General features: G+C 40.2%; 2 protein-coding genes across 3 annotated transcripts; both read right to left on the reverse strand.

The window, feature by feature from the left end:
• Positions 1-1,869: 1,869 nt before the first annotated feature.
• akt2 (AKT serine/threonine kinase 2) lies at positions 1,870-9,499 on the reverse strand. Of its 2 annotated transcripts, none has more exons than XM_026191606.2 (14): positions 9,072-9,499; positions 7,334-7,508; positions 6,963-7,094; positions 6,753-6,864; positions 5,727-5,880; positions 4,775-4,906; positions 4,612-4,677; positions 4,439-4,507; positions 4,070-4,192; positions 3,652-3,780; positions 3,147-3,361; positions 2,399-2,486; positions 2,222-2,324; positions 1,870-2,100 (listed from the first exon to the last, which is right to left on the reverse strand). In XM_026191606.2, the coding sequence occupies exons 2-14, from the start codon at positions 7,377-7,379 to the stop codon at positions 2,021-2,023; spliced, it is 1,449 nt and encodes a 482-aa protein (XP_026047391.1). In that variant the 5' UTR covers positions 7,380-7,508; positions 9,072-9,499; the 3' UTR covers positions 1,870-2,020. The 2 variants fall into 2 exon arrangements, with proteins under 2 accessions (XP_026047391.1, XP_026047393.1); XM_026191608.2 differs by having other exon boundaries at positions 7,334-7,413; positions 9,072-9,457.
• A 237-nt stretch (positions 9,500-9,736) lies between these two features.
• dhx40 (DEAH (Asp-Glu-Ala-His) box polypeptide 40) lies at positions 9,737-16,840 on the reverse strand. Its single transcript, XM_026191605.2, has 17 exons — positions 16,453-16,840; positions 16,138-16,283; positions 15,880-15,999; positions 15,161-15,397; positions 14,961-15,027; positions 14,724-14,855; positions 14,525-14,624; positions 14,349-14,435; positions 14,086-14,268; positions 13,896-13,976; positions 11,678-11,835; positions 11,352-11,466; positions 11,121-11,229; positions 10,939-11,033; positions 10,764-10,833; positions 10,444-10,672; positions 9,737-9,946 (listed from the first exon to the last, which is right to left on the reverse strand). Exons 1-17 carry the CDS (start codon positions 16,622-16,624, stop codon positions 9,825-9,827), a joined length of 2,223 nt encoding a protein of 740 aa, XP_026047390.2. The 5' UTR covers positions 16,625-16,840; the 3' UTR covers positions 9,737-9,824.
• Positions 16,841-21,848: the final 5,008 nt, after the last annotated feature.

A 21,848-nucleotide genomic window follows, 5' to 3' on the forward strand; every position in this document is an offset into this window, starting at 1 on the left:
TGGTTTAAAAAAAAGTTTAATATATATCTTATATAACGTATACTCAAACAAGACAATGTGTCTTCAAAGGTTTGAGAAATAGATGGGGGGGGGGGGGGAAGAGAGAGAGAGAATGGAAAAAAAACCAAACAAAAAATGATGACATACAAAAAAAAAAAAAAAAAAAAGTTTTGATGTTCCTTTAGTTAAGTTCAAAGAGCAACCAGCATCCTCTTCCAGCATTATGGAATACACGTTCATCAATTTGAGTACTCTTTCAATATCATGTTCAGGGCTTTTATTATTTCAACATCAGCGCTCGCGTTTCCATCAGTTCCTCCTCTTTCGCAGGCTGAAGGTCGGTCAAACAGCTCACGCAGCTTTTAGTCTGATTGTAAACCTGCAGACTGTTGCTCCAGATGTACAGCTACACAGATTTAAGTGCTTCAACACAGAATTTAAGAAAAAAAAACCAAAAAAAAAAAACAAACCCTAAAAACACAAAGACTAAACATCAAAGGTGGAATCATGTGAAGTGTTTAACAACTCAGTCAAATTTTGGCCTCTTACCAATGATTGAACGCTCATTCTCTAAATACAGGGGAGACACCCACGGGCTAAATTAAAAAAAACAAAACAGCACACACACACAAAAAAAAAAAAAAAAAAAATTGGTAATACAGATTGAAAATAAACGACTGGTGCCAAATTCTCCAGTGAGAGCAGTAGATGTCTGTTCTCCTCTAGATTGGTCTCTGTAGACAGGTTGGGGGGGGGGGGGGATTTCTTTCTATTCCTACTGCTTCAACATGGAAGTTCGGCTAGCCTGAAGGAAAACTTGCTTAGACTTTCAACTGGCTACAAGTTAGTCGCACACTTTGGATGCTAGGAGCTTGTCTGCTGCATCAAGATAAATTTAATGCAGTATTTTAAAGCAAATGTGAGCCATACACACGATCCCAGTTTATAATCCAGACTGATTCAACTTAGCAATAAGCCAGCCAATCATAAATGACATGCCTGTTCCCTTAAGAAAAAAACAAAAACAAAACACCCAGCGTGTTTAGTGTGCTCGGTGGCGTCCTCTCTTGTCCATATTCCAGCAAAAGTTCAGAGTTAAAAAAAAAACCCAAAACATCGTGCATAAAAACAGACACGAATGGATGGCTGAGACTCAAAATGGTTGTTCATACATTCTCTTGCACCCTATATGCACATACACATCTGCTCGACCATTTGCATACACACACGCACACACACACACACACACACACACACACACAAGCAGTGCAAACAGTAATGGCAACCCCTCCTTACCCTTCTCCTCTTCCTTATTGCCCCCCTTTAACCCAACTGTAGGGAAAAATCCCACTCTTGATTTGTAACAGCAAGTTCCAGAAAGAGCACTTGTTAAAAAAAAATGTAAAAAAAAAAAATGCAGAAATATGGCTTTACATTTAAAACCGTAACAAGTGATGAAATCAAACTTTGTCTCCCCCATCATCAAATTGCTGTGATTTTCCCAATCTTGATTATACTGGTTTTGTAAAACTCTATCAAGTACATTTATGCAGTCTGTGCATGAGTTGGTAGATTTTGGTGTGTGTTTATTTGTGTGTGTGAAGCATGGAACAGCTGGTAAAGAGGTGTTACTTGCTGGCATAACCTGGTTTTCAAAGTGTCAAGGCTCTGATGTGTTGCAGCAGAGGTCCCGCAGGGAAGCCTAACGCAAGCCCTGAGAGGACTTACAGAGACAAAGCTGCCAGTCTATCCACACCAACCTGCTGAGGTCAGTCATTCAGGGTCTGTGTGTGTTCATTCCCTACTACTATGATCTGTGTCTTGTCTGATTTGCCAGTATATGTGCGTTAAAAACAGAATGAAAATGTGTCTTGTGCCACTTTCTTTTTCCTTTATTTTTTTTGTTGTTTTTTTTTTGTTTTAAATTGTTGGTGTCGTTCAAATTTCCTCAGCAGTGCAAGTGTGTATGTGGGATTGTGATCGTGTGTCAGCCTGCCTGCTCATTCAAAAGTCTGAGGGATCATTCCCGTATGCTGGCAGAGTAGGAGAACTGAGGGAAGTGAGTACGCTGATCTGAATCCTCTACGTCTAAACTGTCATCTGGAGGGGAGAGAAGAAGATGATACAAAGATGAAACTAGACGTTAAAAAAACAACAACTTAGAGCTGCTTAGAAAAATAAATCCAAGCACAAAGAAAAGCAGCCACTTAAGTGCACTTACACTTGTCTGGAGGAGTTATTGTAATAGATTGTGCTGTGAACTCGTCGTCAAAGTAGCGCGTGTCCGTCTCGGATGTTACGTGTGGCTTGAAGGGTGGAATAAGCTGAGGAGAGGAAGGAAATCAGTCAGTTCGCATGCCGGTCATCCAGTTTCCCCCATCGTTTGTTTTCATCTCACCTTTTTGTCAATGACATCCTGCCAGTTAATGGAGGTGAAGAACTTGTGGCTCATCACTTCTTTGGCATCGTCTGGACCACCTCCGAGCCTGTAAACACAACAAAAACACCATCATCGTCACCACCACCCACACACTCACCAGCTACAAATAAATGTACAAAACACAGTCATTAGATGGGCACAACAAGCACTTGTTGTGTTGGTCTCCACTGACTTATATTTACCAATTTGTAGACAAATTTATTTTTCATTTCCTTACCATATGCAATGTGTTAGTAAGCCTGCAGGCAGTCCTTAATGTGCTAATATTAGTAGTTCTCCAACTATTACCAGAAACGCAGTGCTTGGTCAAAACAACAACTAATTACATTCCTGTTTATGGCCATTATCCTGAGCCAAAACAAATCAAGAAAGAACATGGGCTTAAATAACATGGTTACTCCTTTTATAGCTGAATACATGGTGCCCCTGAGCACAGTGGAAGATTCAGAAAACAGTGGAAGATTCGGAAAACTAACAGCTGAACTGCTGCCATGTATCCATTATGCTGCAGATAAAGTTCAAAACAATGAATAAATATTCATGTATTCAAGGATTTTAAGCTTTAATCAAAAACATATTTTAGGCGGTTTATTTTTGGTTAAGTGGCTGTAAAAATCTTTAAGGTTCAACTTAGCCATTTAATTCTCTCTCTAATTATTCTTCATAATATTCATAAAGTAGTGCTTATCGTGATGGGACAACTTGCCTCTGTTTGGGATCTTTTTTAAGCAGGCCTGCCAGCAGGGCCTTGGCCTCAGGAGCCAGGTTCTTGGGGAAGCGGATCTCCTCCATTAGGATAAGCTCAAAGAGGCGCTCATGGTCCTGGTTGTAAAAAGGCAATCGGCCACACATCATCTCATACATCACTACACCCAATCCCCACCAGTCCACTGCTCGACCATAATCGTTGTCCTCCAGCACCTGACAGGGTAGAAATGAAAAGTGTTGAGAAAGAAACCAAACAATGAAAATAGCGGTGCAGGAATATCAGTAAACATTTTTTCCATCACAAAAGAAAATTGGGAACAAGGTGGCAACAGACATCCTCTGATAAAATGGCCACTTTGAATACTGTGACTGGTCCTTTTATCAAGGTAATATTGTTTATCATCTATCCCACTTGTCTCATCCAGCTCTGTGTCACTGGTGCCTTTTTACATCATACTGTCCACAAACCACCCTCATGACAATAAAAGCAACCACTGAATTACCTCTGGTGCCAAGTACTCCGGGGTTCCACAGAAGGTTTTCATGGTGGCGCCGTCTGTGATCCCTTCTTTACACAAGCCGAAGTCTGTTATCTTTATGTGGCCGTCCTTGTCTAACATGAGGTTCTCCAGCTGTGCGGGGAGAAATTCAAATTACAGTCAAATCAGCCCACAGCCATGCTGGGAAAATAATTTAAAATCGCATACTTATTGTACATATTAAAAGTGCTTATTTGTTGTCCTGTTGCAGTGTGACTGCAAAACTTGGATGCTTTGATGTGTTGCATCAGAGATGCTGCATGGAGTAATGATGCTATCAAGTCATTACTCCCTTACTAGCTAATCCCTATATATCCCTCCCATCCCTCCTTAATATATGTATACATTACTGTTATACAGTCAAAGCCAGAAATCCTCCTACCTTCAGGTCCCTGTAAACTACATTGCGTGAATGAAGATACTCCAGTGCTGACACTATTTCTGCACCGTAGAATCGAGCCCTGTCTTCTGTGAATACTCTGTCCCGGGATAAGTGAAAGAAGAGCTGCAAGAGAATTAAAAACAGGAAAGAGCTCAAAAAAATATTCGTAAATCCTCTCAAGACATTGGATTTCCTGAAAAGAAAAAAGCACATTGGAATACATTTCTCAAATCAAACCTATTCTTTTTTATTCATTAATGTGACCCAATACTGCAGTGTCCTCTATGTTTTTGCCCTTCTGCAACTAGCCATTTTCCAAAAGGTCACGCAAAGAAATGACACAACAGTAAGAGAAAGAGGAAGACTTACTTCTCCTCCATTTGCATACTCCATCACAAAGCATAGCCGGTCGTGTGTTTGAAATGCATATTTTAGTGTCTGTAAAAGAGGGAAGATGAATTACTGACTGTTTTATTCTGATGAAAGTCCAGTCATTGTAGGAAAGCAGAAACTGAAACAACAATAGATGCACCGTTACCCACCGTTAGAAAAGGATGCCGTGTGTTTTGGAGAACTCGGCTTTCTGTAACTGTGTGTGCCACCTCATCCTAAATATAAACACACATTCAGTACTTGGAGTGTAAACAACACCTAACTAACTGCTCAGAATTCTGCTACTACACATATTGATGTGACAGGACTCACTTTAGCAATGATAACTTCTTTGCGCAGGATTTTCATGGCATAGTACATCCCTGTGGCCTTCTCCTTCACCAGGATCACTTTACCAAATGTCCCTTTGCCCAGAAGCTTCAGGTAGTCAAAGTCACTCATAGTCTGAGAAAACAGAGGTCAAAGATCAGCCGAAACAAATTAATGGGTCTACGAGTGCTCTTGAACGAAACTCAACTCTCAAAGATGCCACCAATGTTTCATCTTCGAACTCTGATTGGACTGAAGGATGTGTTGTTATGTATAAATACATCGGAACTACCTCTATCTAAAATGTAAAGTAACAGCTACTGGACACTGCTGATGTATCCTAGCATGTTGATTTCTCGTGTTAATGACAGGCAACATGTTATGCCATGATGTAGTTCAAAATATTGCTAATTTTTCATATTGCATGAGAAACAAAAGCAACAAGATGGACTGATATTCATTTCAAAGAATTACTTCAAAGACTTGTGCAGGCCTCTGGTGTACAGAATGTAAGGGAGGTGACAAGGAGGCAGATCACAATTTGAATTATATCGCACAAACACAAAGTAAAGCAGAACACTTCAACTGGGATAAGATGTGATAGGAACACTTTTACCCCATAAATTAAGACTTCTTTACAGAACAACAAACTTGTATTTGATCAGTACACATTAACAGCTATACATGTTATATGTTTTTAATACTCAATAACAACCTCACTGGTTGTTATTTTCAACAATCTTCAAAATCAATTGAAGTGACTTAGCAATTGATAAAATATATAATGAAATGTTACCCTGAACTCCTTTAAAGATTGCTTCATCAAAACCAAGGGGGAAAAAAAAGCTTTGAGAAAGAGGCTTAAAGTTTGAACAACTTGCTCAATAAAGATGAGCTTAGCTGGACAAACACAGCATACACTCAGCTGCCAGGCACTGCTTGTGCAAATACTGACCACTTTTGTGTGGGATTTGGACACAGCAATCTCCATGTCCTCCATGCCACTGCTGTCACTCGGGGAGCCAAATTTGATCTCCATGGGCTCCTCATCCTGCTGCTGACTCTTCAGGCTGTTTGCTACCGCCTGGATCGATCGCATCCATTCCTCCCTGATTGGAGCAACACACATGCATCAAAGTAGTCAAAATTTAAATAAATCTCAGTGGGAAAATCTGTAGTCTAGCATGCTAAGTTTAGAAGGTAGAGGATAATCCGTGTACTAGTCATCTAGGGGCTGCTGGGATTTGCTACTTGGCAGAGACGATGTAAACAAAGCCCAATGACGAATGCTTGGGTTAGAGGTGAATAATCAGGCCTAATCTGGCCCTGAATTCTCTTTAGATTATGATGGCTGCTCATACTTGGAAACTAAATGGCTTTCAGTGAGTGTGGTTAACAATGACCCATTTATCGACTCTGGATTAATTCTGGTCCATTCTGTGTCTTTCCGTTTTTATTCTTTTAAAGCTGTTTTAAGATGTGATCAAAACTACATACTAAAATCAACTTGGTTACACAAAGGATTTTGTATCATATAAATTAAAAAACATATTGCCAACATTTGGATACCATGGCAACGCTATATAAAACTCTGCTGTTGTTTTAAATCTGTAATCTCCAAGACCGCACATGTATGATCAGTTCACTTATTTAAACTTGTTATGTATCTGAAACAAAAGAAAGGGCAAAATCCACTTCAGAGCAATTAAATAATAACTGGATATAAATAATAAATAACTGGAGTCTGGTTCTAGTGAAACAGCGCTCTGCAAATGATGATAAAGAAAACAAGGTTTATTGAGCTCAAGCAGAGTTTATGTCATCTCTGAACAATATTTAAGTTCATTTTTAGGATATTTATGTAGTATGGAGAGACAAATTACAGACAAAAGCCATTTTCACAAGTAAACAGAATTTTAAGATGCACCAGCCTAAAGCCACTGTGATCGACACTTTTCCCACAGAGAGTGGGAAGTCTTACCTCTCCTCATTGCTGTCTACATGGAAAGTCCGCTCAATAACGGAGGTCCACTGCAGACACCGAATGACAAACGTGTTGGGCTTGGGGCGCTCCGTCTTCATCAGCTGGCACTCTGCAAAAGCACAGACACTTCAGCTGAAGGCACCAACAATAAAACAGAGTTTAGATATTGCACTGACTCAAGTTTGTCAGCCAGAAGGGAAAGTTGACCTGCGACAGAGAAGTTGTTGAGTGGTGGGAGGTTGTGGTCACTGGACACCTCAGGCTTCTCTTTGTAGCCAATGAAGGAGCCATTGCTCTTTAAGATGAAGTAACGAGGACGCCATGTTTTAATATATTCACCTGAAAAACAGATTATTTATTTATTAATTTTTTTTAAAGAGAGGCCAGTGATGTCTGACTTTCCTATACATGTACTCGAACATCATTACACTGGGAATCCAATAAGGCTGTCACAGCTGTTCTCTGTCAATAAAGGAACCCCTGACAAGCTCACGAGAAGTAGCTAATACTTAAAATATAAAATTATGTCATTTAATGCAGACTCAGGTGATGGATATTGAACACAAAGGTCCCCTTACCTCTCTTGTGGAGCCATCCCTCTCTCACAACACTGACTTCATTCATGCTGGGGCAGAAGACTGTCTGGGTAGGGAGGGGGCTGCAGACAGGTTGGTGGAAATTGTGCAAGCTGTTCTTATTGGTCAAGTGCCTCACTGTGGCTCAGATAACAACAACAAAAAAAGAAAGAAATACCTGGAGGAAAGAACCAAGCACGCCAGTTAAATTGAGAATAACCAAGAAGAGTATGAAAGGTAAAATACAACAAAGCCAGTTAAAAAGCCAAGTTAAATAGGTTATCTACATTCATTTAAATAAGAAACACGCAGAGCTGCACAGGATTATCGGAAAAGTGTAATGTTAGTTGTCGATAACTACTAAAAACGTTCCCTGAATGGACAATTCGGTTCCTCACTTTGAATAGGAACACATAGCCTCAAGTAATTGTTTTTAATGTTCACTAAGGTGCAGGGGAACGAAAATGAATACGAGAAGACACGATGCCTAAAGGAAGCAAAACGGTGAAGACAAACTGAAACTGACACACATGCACAAAGAAAAAAAAGTGTTGCTCTTGATGCCTATCTGACTGCTGTCATTGCAGCAATGTGCCTGAGTAAACTCTCCACCTTCTGCCACTTTGAAAAGCAACTCCACAACAAAAGAAAACTGCTGCAATTTGCACATCATTATCATGACCACTCCAGGTGCCGTCATCATTATCTCATGCAAATCTCTCTGACAAATCTTTACCACCCCCCGGTGTTTTTTTTGTTGTTTTTTTTACTGTCACGTTATAGCCAAACGTAGTAGATCCTCGTATTCGAGCAATAGCCAAGTGAAAGTGATCAGGAAATCAATGCCGCTCATCTAACAGTGAAATGGCTGAAACGCTGTGTAATGTCAAAAAGCAACAACGGCTCTTGTTAAATGTTTGTGGAGAGGCCTTGGTGATCCAGGGTCAGTCCTGAATCAACAGCTTATGTTAGATAATAGGTTTACCGGAATTTCGCAGCGTTTCGGTGAAAATGAAGGGGTTGAATATTACAGTGCGTACAGTCACAAAGACTGTTTGAACTGCCTTGTTTACAAAGATGAAACAGATAAGGCTCCCCTCGACTTCAGACTTTCTTTTTTTTTATGACTATCCTTAGTTATCACAGCTTGGCCAGAATAATAGGTAATTGCTCTCTGAGATAATAAACAAGGAGGACATTTCCTTGTAAACTTACACCCCTTTGTTTTTACAGACGTGACCTCTCCTCCCAACACTACCAGCCAAGCGTTAAGGTTGTTTTTTGCCCTAAAATGCAGCAACTCTTAAAGAAACGGAGGCAAGCCGACATATATGCTGCTACTCTGTCGGAAAATATAATTTAATTCAAATTTAAAACTAAGCACCGTACTCAGCGCGACCACAATCTGCCAAACGTAAACATTACCGTAAAGTTAACACGTCCACATCCTCCAGTGGTGTAGCTAGCTAACTGAAACAAAGTCAACAAATGCTACTCCTCCAAGTCCAAAGCGGGCTCAAAGCTTCTCTAGCTTATGAGTAGAGTAGTTACAACACTCCCAGCTAACATTATAGCCGATGTGCAGCTAGGCCAAGTGGCGCGTCAGGTAGCAGCGAGGACACTGACCGTGACCGCATTACGACCAAACAAGGCAGCTAGCCAAAATATCCTTCAAGCTAGCAGCTAGTTAGCATGTTAGTTAGCCGTTTGCGGTATTTCTCGTTACTCTGGTTGTTCTTACCTCGGCTTCAGTGACAACGAAGAAGTCCCAGCCGTCGCTTCTTTGAAAAGGCTCGGAGCTACGCTATCGCAGAGCTACCCTCAGATATCACTGGAAGCGTGTGTGTATTGAACTCTGTCAATGATCACACAGCTTAGCGGACTGCTCGCCGAGCTTGTTTTCTTCTCTGACAACAACAGCGGTAGCGGCGGCGTGCTTGCTCAAGTCGCTGCTGCAGTTCTCTGTTGAAACGTGTGTGAACAGACCAGGGAACAGATTCCACTAAGGTGCGAAGTGCCGGGCAGGTAAATGCGATGACAAGTAATTAAAAAGAACAATCCAGGAGAAAAGAAAACGCCTCTTTGGAGTTTAATAAGGTTAGCACTGAAGCCCTCCGTCCCAGCCAGACAGTACAGCGGCCCCGCAGACTCACACTAAAAGGAAGTGACGTACGAGACCAGAGAGGGGTCCACTGCACCTGAACGGTCAGTGTGAAAGTACATCAAGTGCTTTGCTGTAACCTTAGCCTGAAAGAGCTGGACTGAGTGACAGGGAGGCAGTCGTGTGAAACAAGCCACATTAATGTTAATGGATCTCAAGTCAGTCAGCTAGGAGTTTTAAAAGCAAACAGAGTCACAGCTGCAGTGTAGCATGTAAAGTGGAGGGATTAAAGAAGACAGAGGCGATTTTATTACCACTACATATTTTATTATTTAAATGTCTTCTAAAACTGCTCCTTTGTATTATAGCGTATGAATCACTTCCTTAAAAACATCAGAGAGGTTTACTCTGCTGCCTTTGCTGCTTTCGCTGCAGGTAGCGAGCACGAGCTTCGCTCACTGTGGTTTCGTCGTTTCGCTTCTCCAGCTTCTTCATTGCATCCTCATCAGAAACCTCTGGAAGATTAAAAAAAACAAACAGAAAAGCACCGCACAGGTTAACCCTTTTAAATTCACCCTCTTTGAGCTATTTTTGATGGTATCTCTCAGTAATGTGAGTACAGACCAAGAACCACAATATTATATAACAATAAATAAATACATACATCATAAATACATATTCTGACAAGTCAGTTTTATCCTCTTCCATTTAATATAGTACCAAATCACACCAACAGTTGCCTCAAAGTGCTTTATAGTGTAAGGTAAGGACCCTACACAAATACAGAGAAAATCCCACGACCCCTTATAAGCAAGCACTTGGTCATAGTGGAAAGAAAAAACTCCCTTTTAAGAGGAATAAATCTCTTGCAGAACCAGAATGATTACATTTAGAGTGGTGTATAACACATGGTGAAAAGAGGTGAGAGAAGTCAAATCCAAACTGGGAGTTGGTTTCACAGAAGAGGGGCCTGAAAGCTGAAGGCTCTGCCTCAGATTCTACTTTTAACAACCTGATTGTCTTTTGGCGGCTTCCCTGGACTCCCATTTTGTCATTTCCTCGGCTGTAACTTCTTCTCTCGCCACACTGCTCAGTTCATAGGCGTCCACTTCATGGAGTTTGGGTAATAAATCTTTCACCCACTCATATCGAATAGGACAAACAGTCCGGATGTACACCCGTGATGTCGCCAGCACATCATGGAAGATGACCCAGTTCAGCTCTCCCTCCTGGTCAAATAGCTTGAAGCCACAAGAAAAACTCAGTAAGTTTATGTTGCAGTTTGAATACAGAGAATTATTTAAAGCAAAAACATTTTTAAAAATCATTTACAGATGAGGATGGATGAATGTGAACCATTGATCCATGGCCATCCATTGTACAAAACACCTTTCCAATAGACCTATGTGGGATGGGATAAAGCAATACATCAACAACCACCGTGAATTTATAATCTTTTATATATAATGAATCCCCAAATGAGGCCGTATAGCATCATTTCAGATACCTTCTTGCAACGTTACTGAAGTATCCTGTGCAGAGGCATCGCCTAAAGAGTTCACTCTTGTTGCCATCAAATGTTTCTACAGGGAAATCTTTTTTCTAGAAAGCAAGCAGGCAGATCCACAAACAATGAGAAGCAATATGAACAAATTAGCAGAGCGTCGCAGTGATGTCAAAAAGCTTTACCTGCTGGAGTCGGTGGAGGATGTCTCGTAGCTGAGTCTCCACACTAAAGGCTGACTTCAGCGCCCTCCAGTGGATCCAGTTCTCTTTACACCACGCTGAAGGTCGATCACTATAGAGCAAATAAGAGGCTCACACAGCGGCTCACAGATAAAGTCATGCAATGTGAAGTTCTAGAGGAAGAAGTGGAAAATAGAAATGCATCTTGTAGTACTAATCGATTATTTTCTTCACCTGGATTTGCAGGACTGAAAGACACTGAGAAGTGTGGCAAAGTCGTTCATACTGCCAGTCTTTGCAGCCAGCGCTCGGTGCTTCTTATCTGCCTCTTTCTGCTTATCAGGGTGGCCTGAGGGGAACAAGAGATCAGCCAACACTTTGTGAGCCGAAAGCTTTATTTCATACCATGTCACCTGCCTTCCCCATTTGGTAGAATGTGAAATACATACACAAATAAACCAGCATATCAGTAAATAAATGGACTGTATTGTATGTATAGCTTATTGTCCCTGTTAGAAGACATTTCCTTTAAATTATCAACATTAAAATTTACTGCGGACCTGGCCTGATGAAGATGTTCTCCACCGACAGCATGGCCGCCACAGCAAGCAACAGGTCTTGGCAGCCGAGGGAGGCAGCCTTGAGCAGGGCCCTGGTGAGGCCTGGGTGTAGGGGGAACTCCACCATCAGCTCCCCAAGCTTTGTCACATTTCCTCTTCTACAGCCCAAACATCAAAGAGATAAGAGGATAAGAGCTCATGAAATTTACACAAGACATTGTGTAAATTTCATGCCCCTGAAAAAACAACAATACACTGGATTTAAAAAGTCTACACATCCTTGATAAAATGCCATGGTTTTGTGATGTAAAAAAAATCACAAGACCAAGATAAATGATTTCAGAATCGTTTCCACGGTTATTGTGATCTAGAATAGTGGTCTCCAAACCCCGGACGTCGGACTGGTACTGGTCCGTGAGTCGTTTGGTACCGGGCCGCGAGAGTTGAGGCTCAGGTGTGAAATGTATGGTTTTCAGGGGTTTTATCGGTTTTCAGCGTTATTTTGTTATCATTTTTATCGTTAACTCTGTTTTCCTGGGTCTTTTCACGTGTGTTATGAATAAATCTTTTTTTTGGTACCGGTACTAGTTTTATTTTGTTGTATTTATCCGTGACACCTTAAAGGCCGGTCCGTGAAAAATATTGTCGGGCATAAACCGGTCCGTGGCGCAAAAAAGGTTGGGGACCGCTGATCTAGAACACATATAATTCAACTGATAAACAATATAAACTTAGATAAAATCAATTTTAAAGTACAATAATCTAGTTGCATAAATATGAACACTAACACTTTGTTGACATTTTTGATTTTAATACAAAATTGAGTCCTTTTTGGGTAGGAGTCAGCACAGCAATTGTTAACTTGGTAACTTGCCCACTCTTCCTTGCAAAAGCGCTCCAAAGCTGTCCGATTGCAAGAGCGTATCCTGTGCACAGCCCTCTTCGGGTCACTTCAAAGATTTTCCATTGAATTTAGGTCTGGGCTCGTGCTGGGCCATTCTAAAACTTCAATCTTCTACTGGTGAAGCCATTACTTTGATGATTTGGGTGTATACTTTGGATTGTTGTGGTGAAAGGGGAAATTCCTCTTCATCTTTCTAGCAGACACCTGAAGACTTTATGACAAAAATGACTGATATTTGGAACTGTTTGTAATTTCCTCCCACTTGACTAAAATTCCAGTCTCAGCTTAAGAAAAACAGCCTCTAAAGCATGTTCTTGCCACCACCATGGTTCACCATGGGTATGGTGCTCGTTTGGTGATGTGCAATGCTGTTTTTTCTGCCAAACAAACCTTTTGGAATTATGACCAAAACGTTCAGCCTTGGCCACATCACACTATAACATATTTTCCAACACACTTTTGGAAGACTTCATGTTTGTTCAATGTATGCAAAATTTAGCTGGGATCAGATGTTTTTCTCTATAAGAAAAGGCTTCCATCTTGCCATCCTTAACCACAGGGACTGCTGTCACATGTAGTGCACAACCAGTTCTTGCCAGAAGTTCAGGCAGCTCCTTTAATGCTCCTGTAGTCCTTTTCACAGTAATGTCACTATGGCTCAGGCAGTAGAGTGGGTTATCTACCAATCAGATGGTTGGTGGATTGCTCCGACTCCTCCAGTCCTGATGTCGAAGTATCCTTGGGCAAGATGCCTAACCCTCAGTTGCCCTCAGTGCATCCGTAAAGTGTATGTGAGTGTTATAAAGCACTTAAGTAATACATAAAATCACTGTATGAGTGCGTGTGACTGGATGAATAAAACCTGTGGTAGAAAGCACTTTGAGTGCTCATTGAGTGGATATTTACAGAAGTAACATTTGCACAATATTTTCTCCACTTGTTGATGATAATCTTTGCTGTGTCTTGTGGTGTATTTAATGACCTAAAGTTTTGTCCTTCCAACGATGATGCTTTGTAGGCTCTTTGTGGACCAGCTTGTAAGATGCAACTAAAGTAAATGTAAGAAAAATCCTACAAGAACAGCTGAACTTTAACTGATGGCAGATTGGTGATTGGTGTGTTTTGACCATAGTCATATCACTTATTATAAAAGAGTGCACACACTTACGCATTCATGTTTGTTTTTTAATTGGGTGGCACATCTTATAGTTAACATTAAAGTTTGGAAGTGATTTATCTTGCTGTCATTATTTTACATTGCAAAAAATTTAACTTTTATAGAGGTGTGTAGACTTTTAAATCCACTGTACTCACCTGTCGATGGCATCAAACTGGTAGAGCTGCTTTAGTGCTTCTAGTATGAATCTTTCCTCTGGACAGTCCAGATAAGGAAACCTTAAAAACAAATCAACCTTGTTAATGAATAAATCGGTGACAACAGGAAGGCAAAGTTAGTTAAACTACACTGAATAAGAAACTGAGACAGAATGAGGTAAAAATATACCTGATGACATCATGAATTCCCAGGCACTTCAGCGTGAGTATCACAGCGGTCAGACTCGTCCTCTGGATCTCTGGAATTGTGTATTCAGGCATACACTTCTCCCAGAATTCCTTGGTATAGATTCTGAAACATTTCCCAGCTGAAGTTCTTCCAGCTCGACCCGCTCTCTGCTGCGCCTCACTCCTGATTACAAAAAAGATACATCAAGTCTCTGTTAAAGCTGTACGCAGGTCTAAAATGACTTAATTTTTTCAGAAACTCACTTTGAAATAGGCACAACCTCCAAGAGATCCATGCCCACCCTCGAATTGTGGTTGAGCTGCTTCACGAAGCCACTGTCCACAATGTACCTAAATGTGGACAAGAATAGCATGACGATGTGTTTGCCAAAAGGTGTGAGAGAGACTGTTAAACCACTGGACCGACAGTCTTTACTCACTTTATGCCATTGATGGTGAGAGAGGTTGCAGCAATGTTTGTGGCCACGACACACTTTCTTATTCTTGGAGGTGGTGGCTGAAAGATCTGCCGTTGTTGATCTAAGACAGAAAAAAAAAAGAAAGAAAAGAAGATGACATCACAGTAACACCACACAAAGCTGACACTGGCTTCAATCTGACACAACTGTGTGTGTTTACCAGTAGGCATGGATCCATAAAGGGGCAAAATGAGAAGGCCATCCACTGATTGGTCTGTTACATCATAGCGATAGTCTATGCACTCGGCTTTCTCGAAGAGCATGTCACAGGCGTGTTCAATCTCAGACTGACCTGTCAAAAAAAAAAAAAAAAGGAAATAATGTGGCTGACTATCAATATTATTTTTAATGAGTATGTTGCAGTCTTGATATTTGATGAAGACTAATCATTATTTGCCTGTCAAAAACACCAGAATATCCCCAGCCATTTCACTAGTGTGAATGTCCAGAGCCACTTTCACAACCTGTGGAGCAGAAGGTGTAAAATCTGATAAACGCAAGCCAAACACATCAATCTACAACATATCTAAGCTTACCTAATCACTAACAATTATTATTGGCTAAAGCAGTGCCTGATTTCCAGATGACCCTGAGTACCTCTTTTACATAACCAGTGCTTTCCAGATCTTTAGGTCCAACAGCCGACCCAAACGTGCAGGTTACAGGAAACGTCCTCCCAGGAATAGCGAAGACGGGGCAGTTACTAAGAAAAGCTGATAGTTTGTCCGTTTCCAAAGTGGCCGACATCACCACCACCTTCAGAGGGAAGGATCGGCCCTTGGTGGCCTTGGCTGGGTCAGTGAAGACTTTCTTTATTAAACCCAAGAGAATGTCCTTGTAATAAAACACACAGAGAAACAAACTTAAAAGGGGGAGAAAAAAAAACTTTCACCAAAAGGTGGCAGTGTTTGAATGGATAACTTTAGTGCAGTTGTTTACCCCATTCAGTGTTTCAATCTCCTATGTTGTTTTTAAATCATTTTGTATATTTGCTATCTTGAAAGATGAGTTCTAACTAATCTAATGTTTCTATGTTGTTTTAAAGACTACACAGTGCCTGCTCCTCTAACTACCAAAACATTTGAGTACGATTGTAGCAGGAGCTACCCATGATGGGTGCATGTAAACCTTGGCCCACCACAGATATGACGTCACAGAATTTGTTTTTTTTAAAGGCTGTAATTCAGTTTTTTGTTCATTTGTTTGTTTGTGTTTGAGGGCTGGAGGTTTTGGTTTAAGGTAGTTGATAAGCTTTGTTATGTGTCAGTGTCCTAACAACATGATGTTAATTACTCTGGGTGAGGAGGGTGACTCACTGTGTTAAGGCTGCGTTCATGGACTTCATCCAAGATTATAACACTGTACTGAGAGAGTGCAGGGTCTGCCAGCACCTCCCTCAGCAAACAGCCGTCTGTCATGTACTTCACCACCGTGTCCTGGCTCAGGCACAAACAAGTGTGTGTCAAAAAAAAAAAATACTGAAAACACGTATTTTCTGCAGGGGATAAATTATTATTATTATTATTATTATTATAGGTAGTAGTAGTATTATAATTATTTGATTTTTTTTTTACCTGTGACGTGCAGTCATCAAAGCGGACCTGATAGCCAACTTCCTTTCCCAGAGTGCACTGCATCTCCTGGGCTACCCTCTGGGCCACAGTGATGGCAGCGACCCTGCGCGGCTGAGTGATGCCAATTTTGCCATCTTTACAAAAACCTGAAAAAAAAAACAAACAGACAAAAGTTGGCCATCGTTTTCATTTAATGGTCGCCACACTAACTTCGCACTATTCAGACGGTTCAGTTCAGGTACACTGCATGTATATGGTGACTTTACGTGCAGAATTAGAGTATGTCTGTGTGTTTGACAATAAAAGTCAGCTTACCTGCTTCACGCAGGTACTGTGGGAGTTGTGTGGTTTTCCCGCTGCCAGTCTCACCGGTGACCACCAGGAAGCTGCAGTCTCTGACAGCTTGAATTAGTTTGCTTTTGTGCTGATAGATGGGCAGACGTTTTGACCCGTCTTCTTTTGGGCTCCATTTCGCTGATTTTGACATAACCGACAAAACTGAATGTGTTGAGCCGTGCGAGGATTTAAACACGTGAAACACTGACCTTAACAGTGCCGGGCACACTTAAATTAATCTTTGCGGCCAGAGTCTTTATAAAACTTTACAGAGGATCGGCTTATTTAAAAATTTGGTCCTCTCGTTTCGAAGGCGACACGCTACTTCCTCGGCTTCCGCAAACTAAACTCATTCTCCATTTTTATTGGTCCTTTTTTGGACACATGACCTAGGCACCTTCACAATAAAAGTATATGGATTTTTTTTTTCTATTTTTACTTTTATTGAAATCAAAACTTACTGAGAGGGAAAGTTGCCAATCCAACCATAAATCTATATAAAACCTTAACCCCACCATGTATTAAAATATTTTCTCTTTACATTGCTCTTTATAAAAGCAGTAACGGGATCTCTTACATACCACATTATTATAACAACCTCTTATTAAATGTAAGCAATATACATTTTTACCGCAGTGCTCTAAGGATCCTGTGATAAAGCCCATTAGACTGGATGTAGACTGGTGTATTGGTATACAATATACACAGAACAATAGTAGTTTTATCATTCTTAATATTTATACTCCCTATGAATCTTGTCAAAATGAGCAAGAATACCTCAGTAGGCTGGCTTTTATTAATGCATTTATTCAAGACAATGATACTTACAGCATATATGTTTTGGGTGATTTTAATGCTGATCTCACAGACAGCAGTTCTCAGTTTGCTGACCACTTAACTCATTTTTGTCAAGTTAATAATCTTATCTTGTCTACCAAAGTGTTACTGCCTGCAGATAGCTATACATACATAAGTGAAGCCTGGCATAGTACATCATGGCTGGACCACTGTATCTGTACAGCTGATGGACATGCAGCTTTAGCAAACATGACTATTAGGTATGAGGTAACTGTGTCAGATCATATACCTTTTGGTTTTACTGTGAATGTGGAACAAATGCCAGCAACAACTGGAAACAATATTGCTAATATTGCTACCAGTGTAAAATTAGACTGGTCAGCTTGTAGTGAAGATGATTTCTTAGCTTATCATAGTAATACCGATATACATCTGAAAAACATTTCTTTGCCGAAAGAAGCTATTTTGTGCAAGGATGTCAACTGTAAGAATGCTGTGCATAAACATTTACTCTGCTCCATGTATGATGATATAGTGACTGCTCTGCATGAAAGTGGTACACTGCTTGATAAACAATATAAGCATAAGAAACCTAACATCAGACCTGGCTGGAAAGAACATGTATCCATGTACCATGATGAAGCTCGCATAGCTTATAAATGTTGGGCCATGGCTGGAAGACCTAAACAAGGCCCAGAATTTGAACAGAAAAAATGTGCGAATGCCAGATATAAGTACGCTGTTCGCTTTATAACTAAAAATGAGCAAATGCTGAGAGCAGATTCTTTGGCCAGGAAAATGTTGTGTAATAATATGGCAGATTTTTGGAAAGAGGTGAAAGCTCTTAATAACTGTAAACCATCTCTACCATCAACTGTTGAAGGTGTTTCTGGGGCAGATAACATTGCAGCATTATGGAGACAGCATTACAGTGCGTTGTTTAACTGTATAAAAAGTGATCCATATGAGGACAATCTTGACATGAGTAATGACACAATAAGTGTAAGGACACATGAAGTATATGAAGCCATTCATAGGTTGTCTGATAATAAATCCTCTGGTTTGGATCACATCACTGCAGAACATTTAAAACATGCTAGTGTAAGGCTAGCTCCTCTTTTAGCACTCTGTTTCACTGGGTTTATGATTCATGGCATATTACCAGACTCAATGCTGTGTATTTTACTGGTACCAGTTATGAAAGACAAAGCTGCAAAAGTGAGCTGTTTGGATAATTTACAGGCCGATTGCACTAGCCAGTATTTTATCTAAGGTGTTAGAAAGAATCTTGTTTGACAGAGTTAGTGTGTTCATCTCTTCTCTGGATAATCAGTTTGGCTTTAAACCAAAGCACGGCACTGACATGTGCATATATGCACTCAAGGAAATAGTCAGGTTGTATAGGGCTAAAAATTCATCTGTCCTCATGTGTTTCATTGATGCCTCTAAGGCTTTTGATCGAGTGAACCACAGAAAACTTTTTGATAAATTGAAGACACGGGGAGTTCCTCAATACATCGTGAGGATTCTCTCTTACTGGTACGCTCATCAGAACATGCAGGTTAAATGGGGAAGCAGTATTTCTGCCCCCTTTGGTGTCAGCAATGGTGTCAGACAGGGTGGGATTTTGTCTCCAATTTTATTTAATTTATATGTCGATGATTTGTCCATACAGCTGAGAGCCTGTAACACTGGGTGTATATTAGGTGAAGCACTGATAAATCATCTTATGTATGCATATGACCTGGTTGTTTTTAGTCCAAGCAGTGCTGGGTTACAGGATCTTCTTAATGTCTGTACTGAATATGGTGTGCAATATGACATTGAGTACAATGCTGCTAAAAGTGCTGTTTTGATATGTAGAACCAAGCAGGATAAACAGCTAAATTTCCCTTTGTTTAAACTGGCACAAAAAACTCTTGAAGTTCATAAAAAGGTGAAATACCTCGGTCACTTTATTACTGAGCAAATGAATGATGATGATGACATATACAGACAACGGTGTAAGCTCTATGTGCAGGCAAATACTATTGCACGCAAATTCAGCTTTTGTTCACTTCCAGTTAAAGTGGCTTTATTTAAAGCGTATTGCACACCGCTATATACTGCCCCCTTGTGGTCATCCTACAAACAATGTCGCATGCAGAAGCTGCATGTTGCATATAATGATGCGATGAGAATCCTTTGCAGGATACCTAGAAGTGGTAGTGCCAGTCAGATGTTTGTAGCTGTGGGTGTCTGGACTTTTAAAGCACTTTTAAGAAAGTTAATGTTCAGTTTTAGAGAACGACTGGATGGTTCGAGTAACAGTATAATTTTAGCACTTACAGATCCGACAGTGAGTGGTTCCCGTTACTCATCCAGTCTCAGAAAGCACTGGTTAAAGTGTTTGTGTATTTATTGATTTATTTTAAGTAATTGTGTTTTATGTATATTATGGTTCTATATTTTTACAAATGCTTTATATACTTATTTATATACATATATATATTTAATGGTATACCTTGTGTTGTGTGTGTGTGTGTGTGTGGGGGGGGGGGGGGGAGTTGTGTGTGTGTGTTTCTTGTCTTGTTTTTATGGACATGTAGTCTGCCAATAAAGATTGAATTGAATTGAAATTGAATTGATCCATTTCTGGATATGATCACGACGTAACTCATTTCTATCTAAGACAATGATGATTTGATGAACTTCAATAAAACCAATCCCATATGTGCAGTGCATTTTACTTCCTTTGGGGAGTAAAATTTATACAGTTAGTATGCACTATGTATCACTTTAAAGAAGTCAAAAACAAACAAACAAAAATCCAGAATTATTCCGTCTCTAATATATCTACAGATCAAGTCGGGACTTCTCTTGGGCTTTTACTCTTCTCGTGACCTGTTGGAGTGGAAAACGGAATTGTTGTTTTGTGTTGTTTGTCACATAGTGATAAATAATTCTGAATATTTAGGATAAAACCTTGGCATTAGTCTGCTACCGTGCTGATTATCTTTAAGGTGGGGATACCATGACTGTGACTTTGACATGAATGTTCCAAAATGGGGTATCAGAATCAGGCACAGCAGCTTCCTTTGACAAAAGCATGACTGCAAGGACCTGATGCAGCTTGCTTTCTCTCCCTATTCATCTCCTGAACCTGAAGGTATTTCAGATGTATTATTGGCTAAACACAGATATGAGTTAGTCTTAAGGAAAAGCGTACCTCCACTGATTATCGCCGCTAGATTTTTTATTTAATATGATAATAGCCTAAAACAGTATCAGGAAGTCATTAATGGTATAAAATCAGTGTGTGATGTTCATCATGTGACAAATGATGACTAACAGCATACTGCAGCAGCAGGATTTTATGTCCGTCTGCGTTCATAAGCAGCTGAACCTTTTGCTTTAAAATGAAGCCTGTAAACTGGCTTTTGTATTATCTGCTAACATTTTACTGAGTATATAATTACATATATGCTCCTCCAATTTCCAAGCTGCAGCTGAGGTCTTTAAAACTAAAAGTGAAAAGATGACACTAGACTACAAATTTGAATAGGTCTTTTTGGGAATGAATAGTGAAGTTAATAAGGTCTGTGTATGTTTTAATTGAATGTAACATATACAGTGTCAACTATGATTGCTGTATTTTTACACACACACACACACACACACACACACACACACACACACACACACACACACACACACACACACACACACACACACACACACACACACACACACACACTGTTAATAGGAAAATTGTACTTAGTAGTCAGTATAATCTTTTAATGATATAAGTTTGCATATGGTAGAATGCTGCATGTAATTATTTGTGTGTAGAAGTATATAGTTGGTGGCATATTGAAAGAATGTCTCATCCTAGGAGGTCTGTAACATTCTAGCGTGTTCACCCCCACATCCTAGGAGCATGGCAGAGGTCATACCTTGTCTTATTGTTTTACGTCTCAATATAATATTAAAGAGTTAGAGCTATGCATAAACCACAGTTAGGTGTGAAAGCAACTATATCTCATTCCAGAGGTGAAGAGTACTAGATGTTACTTGTTACACATGTATAGAAAAAAATGACATTAAATGCTGTTCACCTTTACTTTATAATTATACAGGGAAACAGGAAGACATACAGGGAGTGCAGAATTATTAGGCAAATGAGTATTTTGTCCACATCATCCTCTTCATGCATGTTGTCTTACTCCAAGCTGTATAGGCTCGAAAGCCTACTACCAATTAAGCATATTAGGTGATGTGCATCTCTGTAATGAGAAGGGGTGTGGTCTAATGACATCAACACCCTATATCAGGTGTGCATAATTATTAGGCAACGTCCTTTCCTTTGGCAAAATGGGTCAAAAGAAGGACTTGACAGGCTCAGAAAAGTCAAAAATAGTGAGATATCTTGCAGAGGGATGCAGCAGTCTCAAAATTGCAAAGCTTCTGAAGCGTGATCATCGAACAATCAAGCGTTTCATTCAAAATAGTCAACAGGGTCGCAAGAAGCGTGTGGAAAAACCAAGGCGCAAAATAACTGCCCATGAACTGAGAAAAGTCAAGCGTGCAGCTGCCAA

The sequence above is a fragment of the Astatotilapia calliptera genome, chromosome 14, assembly GCF_964374335.1.
Source record: "Astatotilapia calliptera chromosome 14, fAstCal68.1, whole genome shotgun sequence".
In the NCBI taxonomy this organism is placed as follows: domain Eukaryota; kingdom Metazoa; phylum Chordata; class Actinopteri; order Cichliformes; family Cichlidae; genus Astatotilapia; species Astatotilapia calliptera.